The sequence below is a fragment of the Nicotiana tabacum genome, chromosome 3, assembly GCF_000715075.1.
Source record: "Nicotiana tabacum cultivar K326 chromosome 3, ASM71507v2, whole genome shotgun sequence".
In the NCBI taxonomy this organism is placed as follows: Eukaryota; Viridiplantae; Streptophyta; class Magnoliopsida; order Solanales; family Solanaceae; genus Nicotiana; species Nicotiana tabacum.
Genome location: NC_134082.1, coordinates 156,455,871 through 156,463,566, shown reverse-complemented (window position 1 = coordinate 156,463,566; position 7,696 = coordinate 156,455,871). Strand labels below are relative to the sequence as shown.

Sequence of the window (7,696 nt, the reverse complement as noted above, 5' to 3'; positions counted from 1 at the left end):
AATGACCCGTTTCTAAATTTGGTAACAATTTAGTTTAAACTTACAATTCTACTCTAGTTGAGAAGCTTTTATGACCACACAGATACTCTGGGCCCCTTTTGACTTGTTTAGAACCACAAATTCCAAAAGTCTTCATTTTTTCTTAAATATCGTGTCCAGTCAAACAAGTTCACATAAATTGGAACGGAAGAAGTAATACTTATTTCCTGCGTATCAATCTAGACATTATTATTCTCTTCATAAAATAATCAGCACATTATAATAAGAGTACTTTTTTATAAACTGCAATTACTAATAAACAAACCACCCCAAATTATATTTATTTTCACTCCGAAGTGTTTTTTGCTCCGGACTACTCTTGCCTCCTTACACTAAACTTGAAGTTTTTTAGTTAATATGCGAGGTCATTTTAGAATGCAAATTAAGTACTCTACAATTTATTGGATACGTATATGTCTCAATATATGTTCTTTTTTATGACAGTCATTTTATCCACAATTATGAATTTTACTTTGTGAAAAAAAAAACAAGTATTTTAAATTTCACATTTTCAAGAAATATTCCTTCTTGTCCATGACAAACAAACATCAAATAAATCAAATCACCACCCTCAACAAGTAAAATTATTTAACTCTCTCATTTCCTATATATAGTGAGGCGGATCCCTCCAAGAACTTCAAAAAGTTAAAAGTCCCCCACAAACAACAGCCATGTTAGACGTGTATAGTACAAGTTCTATCCCAGAAAACTTCTCCCCACCGATTGCGGCACCGCCGCCATCACCGGCAGTGAGCCGTTACGAGCTACAAAAGCGGCGAGACTGGAACACATTCGGCCAGTACTTGAAAAACCACAAACCACCACTGATACTATCAAGGTGCAGCGGAGCAAACATTCTTGAATTCTTAAAGTACCTTGACCAGTTCGGAAAAACCAAAGTTCACAACTGTTGTTGTCCGTTTTTCGGACACCCTCAGCCGCCGGCACCATGTACATGTCCGTTGAAACAAGCGTGGGGCAGCCTTGACGCGCTAGTTGGTAGGCTACGCGCTGCTTTTGAAGAGAACGGAGGACGCGCAGAGACAAACCCGTTTGGGGCGAGAGCAGTGAGGTTGTATTTGAGGGAAGTGAGGGATTCACAAGCTAAGGCAAGAGGGATTGCTTATGAGAAGAAGAAAAGAAAGAATAATAAGCGACATTTTCAGGAGCAAGAAAAAGAAGGAGATAAGAACTTGAAGCTTCCATAGACATAGTTACGTTGTTTCAGTTTTTTGAATTTAGCTTTGTTGGATGATACGTATGTATATAAACCAGGCTAGTTCTCTTTTTGATAACCAACCCTAATTTCCACCTCTTAGCTCCTTAGCTAGCCAATGTGGATATATAGTGCTCTTCCCTTTTTATGTTATGTTTTTGTTAATACCATCCTTCTGCTGCAATTGAAATTTTTAGTAATTCTTAATATATGTATATAGTGGAAGATATCTTTAGAAAAGTTATCAGTGTCAGTCTATTTTATACTCCATGTATAATGGTGAAAGAAAAATCAAGAGCACAACCGTTGGCTAAGATGAGAAAATACAAAGAATGTAATGGAGTATTATGTTTTATTTACTGTTCTTTTGTGTTATATGTTGCCAATCTTCTCATGTAAAAAGGAATACTATATAGGAGTAACTAAAAGAACTACACTTGTAATGTACCATAAAACTGACCTATAGTCTTATAAGATTTAACGCATTTATTTAAACAAGTGAAATCTGAACAACCCATTTATTTCACTAGTTAGTAAATACAAGCACATGCATAAGTGGAGACTAATTAACTAAAAAGTTCATGACCGACGTCGGGGAGTACTTGAACTAATAGAAGATTGCTTCAACAATTACATAAAACAGTGCTTTCACCGTTTGAAATCTTTCATAGAAAGTTTTCTGACAGAAGAAAAAAAAAAATACGGTGATCGAGTTCTTATGATAGAAATTATTATACATATAATTTCAGAGGATACAGGATTGTGTAGTGTCTCTTCCCATTTTTAAATATTATGTAACTCCTTTAAATATGGAGTAATAAATATACATAATATATAGTAGCAAATATTAGGGTATGTATATTAGAGTCCAAAACGCTTTTGATGTTTTTTTTTGGACAAAAACCATTTTTATACTGCTTAAAAAATTAGTCCGTTAAAGTAAAACGCAGTACCATACTGCGTTTTACTTTAAATTTTTTTTTTGTAATTCGCAGTACCGTACTGCGTTTTACTTCAAATTTTTTTATTTTGGTAATTCGCAGTATAATACTGCATTTTATAAAGCAGTTCGCAGTATTATACTGCGTTTTACTTAAAACGCAGTATAATACTGCGAACAGCTTTATAAAACGCAGCCCCTTCTTCTTCCTTGGACCACTGAACGCAACCCCTTCTCCTTTAAAAATTTCGATTGTTCTGGTCCCCCCTCCCCCACCCCGCGACAAACTTAAAAAAAAAAGTTTCGGCCCCACCCGTCACCTAAAGAGCAAGGAGTGTAGGTCCCACATACAAGACAAGCTTTGGATTCCTTCTTTCGGGTGCAAAAATTCGATTTCAATCTAATTCAAAAAACTTAAATCAAGGTATTTCGATTTTATTTATGTCGAAACGCGTATAGTACATGCATATTTGTATTGTTTAATGTGTTTCCATGTTAATTTGTGTTATGTTTGTGTTTAAATTTGTATCTTATTTATACCTGGATTGATTTATTAGCTTTGGTACAAAAAAATGTTAAAATTTGATAAATTATTTGTATTGTTAAAAAATTAATATTATTTATTTTGTTTGTTGTTCATATTTGTATTTTATGTTAGTTGTTTTTATATGTAATATTGACCTTTTAGCGTAGTAAAATATAGAGCCTTTTAGTGTAGTAAAATATAGAGTCTTTTAGTGTAGTAAAATATAGAGCCTTTTAGTGTTGTAAAATATAGAGCATTTTAGCGTAGTAAAATGTAGAGCCTTTTAGCGTAGAGTCTATGTAGTTTAAGTATGTAGTAACTGCAAACTCTATCCAATTACACTTTACAAAATTAATTATTTAATTTATAATAATAAACTTACAAAAGTAACAAATTAATATATGTTGTAAAATTAACTCAAATATCGAGCCTGGAACCCATACATAATTAATCAGTCCAATTTTAAACATAATTAATTATTTAATTTATTAAGCTAACAGACACAATTCTAAAAATATTGAAATTAACACGCATAATAATTAAGGATAACTCGGTACTACCGGACCTCAAATATCGAGCCTGGAACCCATGCATAATTATTCAGTCCAATTTTAAATATAATTAATTATTTAATTTATTAAGCTAACAGACACAATTCTAAAAATATTGAAATTAACACGCATAATAATTAAGGATAACTCGGTGCTACCGGGCCTCAGATATCGAGCTTGGAACCCATACATAATTAATCAGTCCAATTTTAAGCATAATTAATTATTTAATTTATTAAGCTAACAGGCACAATTCTAAAAATATTGAAATTAACACGCATAATAATTAAGGATAACTCGGTGCTACCGGGCCTCAAATATCGAGCCTGGAACCCATACATAATTATTCAGTCCAATTTTAAACATAATTAATTATTTAATTTATTAAGCTAACACACACAATTCTAAAAATGTTGAAATTAACACGCATAATAATTAAGGATAACTCGGTGCTACCGGGCCTCAAATATCGAGCCTGGAACCCGTACATAATTATTCAGTTCAATTTTAAATATAATTAATTATTTAATTTATTAAGCCAACAGACACAATTCTAAAGATGTTGAAATTAACACGCATAATAATTAAGGATAACTCGGTGCTACCGGGCCTCAAATATCGAGCCTGGAACCCATACATAATTATTCAGTCCAATTTTAAACATAATTAATTATTTAATTTATTAAGCTAACACACACAATTAATTTTGTTTAAATTATAGTAGACGACATGGACTTTCCTCCGCCTGCGCATCCCGGACCTGCCGAGGATCAGCTACTAGTGTTGCAGGGCGACCATAGGTCCTCATTTGTATGGGAGGGACAGCTATCGATGCAGCCTCTCCGCCCCAGGAGACCTGACGATTTGTGGGAGTTCATTGGGGAGCATCCTTTCCATGCCCATGTAGTCGCGTGTCTACAAGCTACGGGCATCTATACGATTTTTGAGCTTGGACGGATGCAGCTTGATTGGTCTCTCATCACGGCCTTGGTAGAGCGGTGGCGACCGAAGACGCACACTTTTCACTTGCCCACTGGAGAGGCCACCATCACACTGGAGGATGTTCAGGTTTTGTACGGGCTGCGCGTAGATGGACGGGCCGTAGCACTGCCCCAGTACATTAGATCCATGACGCGTGCACAATTTTTGGATATGATGATGCATTTTACTGGTTATAGTCCTCAGGGTGACGCTGGGGGCAGTCGCGTTGCTTTGTCAGCCATCAGAGATCATATGGCGTTTTTACACCCAGACATTACCGGCGAGACGGAGGATCTCCATATTGAGAGGTACACGCGGTTAGCGCTGCTCCTGCTTTTCGGGTGTGTCTTGTTCCCGAACACTTCGGGGAGTAAAGTGAGTATGCGCTTTCTCCATCATCTTCAGGAGTTGGATGGTTTACCCCAGTACAGTTGGGGTGCTGCTGTTCTCGCATACCTGTATAGGAGCATGTGTTGGTCGAGCATGGGCCCAGCGGTGGACATATGTGGTTTTCTGTCCCTCCTACAGGTGACAACATTTTCGAATACTCTGTTCATTTCTCCGAATTCTATATGGTCGAAATGACTCATAAATTTTACATCAACTTTTTATCTTAGGTTTGGGCCTGGCAGCGGATCATGCCGTTGCAGCCACCTCTACCAGCACTTGCGCCTGGTGAGGCTTATCCGTTTCTCCCTCTAGCTTCTAGGTGGATTCTCCGGCGTGGGAACTACCGAGGGACCGATGCTCATCATAATCTCCCCCTTATCAGGGATATGCTAGATATGCTGGTGGACGGACAAGTAGATATGTACCTACACTTACTTGTTTAAATTGAGTTGTGTTGTGCATACTCACTTTTATGTTATTATTTAGCAGTTCATCTGGACGCCATACAACGACGAGTTGGTAGCTCAGCTGCCCTTTTATTGCTCAGTCGATCGAATGTTTTGGAGCACCTCCGTCCCGATGATCTTCTTCGATATGGTTGAGTATCATGCCACAGAGCGTGTGCTTCGCCAGTTTCACTGTCCCCAGCCTATACCGAGGGATCCTGGATGGGTGGCTATATAGTATCAGTGGAATGACCGTGCCAGGCTGGACGATATATATATGGGATGGCTGGAGCAGCAGGTCCTTATTTTATTTGGGGAGTTGACCATATTCCGCCAGCACCTACATTTACCCAGGAGGCCACTATTCATATGTATGCGTCATGGTACCGCCGTCACACCCGACTGATTATCGGGAACCCCATTCATGTACTTGGCGAGCGCTACAGACCATACGCCGGGAGACACGAGGCACTGGTATGTTTTTTGGCTTATTAATATCGTATAATTGTGATATAGCGTTATTTAATTAATATTTTAAATATTTCACAGGCTATTGGGCATCATCACCTCTACCAGTTGGGACAGGAGATGCAGCAGCATACCGACATCCCTACAGTCGTTGACTATGGCCGGCGGGTGGCACAGTTGGCTCGTCGGACCCTGTTTCAGGCGAGAGATGCCGCGAGGTTGGACCACGAGGCTCAGTATGCAGCGCTAGAGGACTACCATCGGGGTAGGGGTGTCCCACGAGGCAGGGGTAGGGCACGAGGGAGGGGTGCCCTACGAGGTAGGGGTGCCCCACGGGGTCGCGGGGGACGGCGAGGAGGTGGTCCCTAGCAAGGGGGCGTTGAGGCACCTGTCGACCCACCTGTTGAGGGACATGATGAGTTCTTTGGAGTTTTGGCGCTTGGAGATAATCAACCGGGTTATATACCTCGGGAAGATGAGCCTTCCAGCAGCATACCTTCGTACAACCTTCAGCTATCTCTGCCAGCATCGCAGGTCACCCCGTTAGGAGCATTGTCGATCATGTGTACATTTGACGAGGATGTATACCAGTACTTTGCATGCCCATCTACCGCAGCTGAGGATCGGCCCACCCGGGACGTGGATGGCGGGCGCAGGTTGAGTTATGCCTCATCCCCGGCGGTTGATGCGGATCTACTACAGGCGCAGGTATGTTTGTATTACTTTAAAATTTCAATTTGTTTTCTTTTCCTTAATGAGCTGCCATTAATTAATTTTTTAAGGTTTTTATGAAGGCTTCGTCCCAGCCCATCTTTGAGGCCACTACATGCTTTGATGAGGACACCACGAATGCATATATTCAGGAGGCCGACGAGACCACGGTGGGAATATATTTTTTGACTTAACATGTACAATACAAATATACTTTGTCACTTGCTAAGTTTAGTACTTGTTTTGTAGGTTGCTGACGGCCCAATGGCCTATTCTTCTAATCCTGCCAGCTGTGGTGTCGATGTTGCTGCACATCCTCACATAAAGAGGCGGCTTGATGATGATGATCCAGATAGTGTACCCGGGCGACAGGGGATGCGACTTAGGCCAGCAGCAGCACTAAAGCACACAGGCTGCAGGACTCACTTATTTACTTAGGTTTTTAGTTTGTGTAAATAGTGCATTATGTAAATAATGATAACAATTATCTTTTAACAACATTTTTATTTTAATTGCGTTTGAACAGCAGTTTTACTTAAACAGTACACAAGAAACACAAATATTGCAAACGTAACACAAAAACAAACAGTAGAACTAAAATCATCACTGCACAAAGGATAACTAAAACCATCACTATGCTCGCCTCCTGGACCTTTCAAATCTTCTCATGGGTATTGGCATAAATTGAACACCCCTGTCCATCAATGCTGATGCAGCTGCATGCCTTTCAACAAACCTCTCCGCACTCTGTTTGAATGTCATGCGGACCATGGCAGTGACAGGCAGTCCACGGGCAGACTTCAACAAGCCGTTGAATGACTCCAACACGTTTGTAGTGAGGGCTCCCCATCGTCTTCCGCCATCAGCATGTAATGTCCACATGTGAAGCTCATGCCCCATCAACCAAGTATAGGCTCGTGGTTCTAATTGTCGGATCGCTTCCATGCGCCTCGTGAATTTGCACTGCTGGTGATCAGTTGCATCCACATTAAGTCATGCAATGCCTTGTCAGGATATTTCTTCTGGAAATTGGCCTTCAGGTGACGCACATAGTAACGATGGTATGCATATGGTTCCTACCATTCAGGCAAGTGACGTACATAACTTAAAATACCACCATGTCGATCTGATATTAGACAAATACCTGAACGCTGTTTGACAACGTGCTGCTTCAAGTGGTTAAAAAAAACGTCCATGTCTCTTCACTTTCGTTGGCACATATGGCAAAAGCTAGTGGAAATATTTGCCCGTTGGCATCTACTGTAACTGCAATCAAAAGCTTAATATCATACTTTCCATAGACATGAGTACCGTCTATGGAAATAACAGGATGACAATGCACAAAACCATCAATTGCTGGTTTAAATGACCAGAACACATAGTTGGAAATATATTCGGGTCTGTCCGGACTCCGCTCACGCCTCCATT

At 40.0% G+C, this 7,696-nt stretch overlaps 1 protein-coding gene across 1 annotated transcript; it reads left to right on the top strand.

The window, feature by feature from the left end:
• The first annotated feature begins 610 nt into the window (after nt 1-610).
• Nucleotides 611-1,462, top strand: LOC107760613 (protein LIGHT-DEPENDENT SHORT HYPOCOTYLS 6-like). Its single transcript, XM_016578696.2, has one exon. It carries the CDS (start codon nt 711-713, stop codon nt 1,245-1,247), a length of 537 nt encoding a protein of 178 aa, XP_016434182.1. The 5' UTR covers nt 611-710; the 3' UTR covers nt 1,248-1,462.
• The last annotated feature ends 6,234 nt before the right edge of the window (nt 1,463-7,696 follow it).

Bases quoted from the DNA above. Each gene is read 5' to 3' on its own strand.
- LOC107760613 (XM_016578696.2), top strand. From the start codon at position 711: ATGTTAGACGTGTATAGTACAAGTTCTATCCCAGAAAACTTCTCCCCA.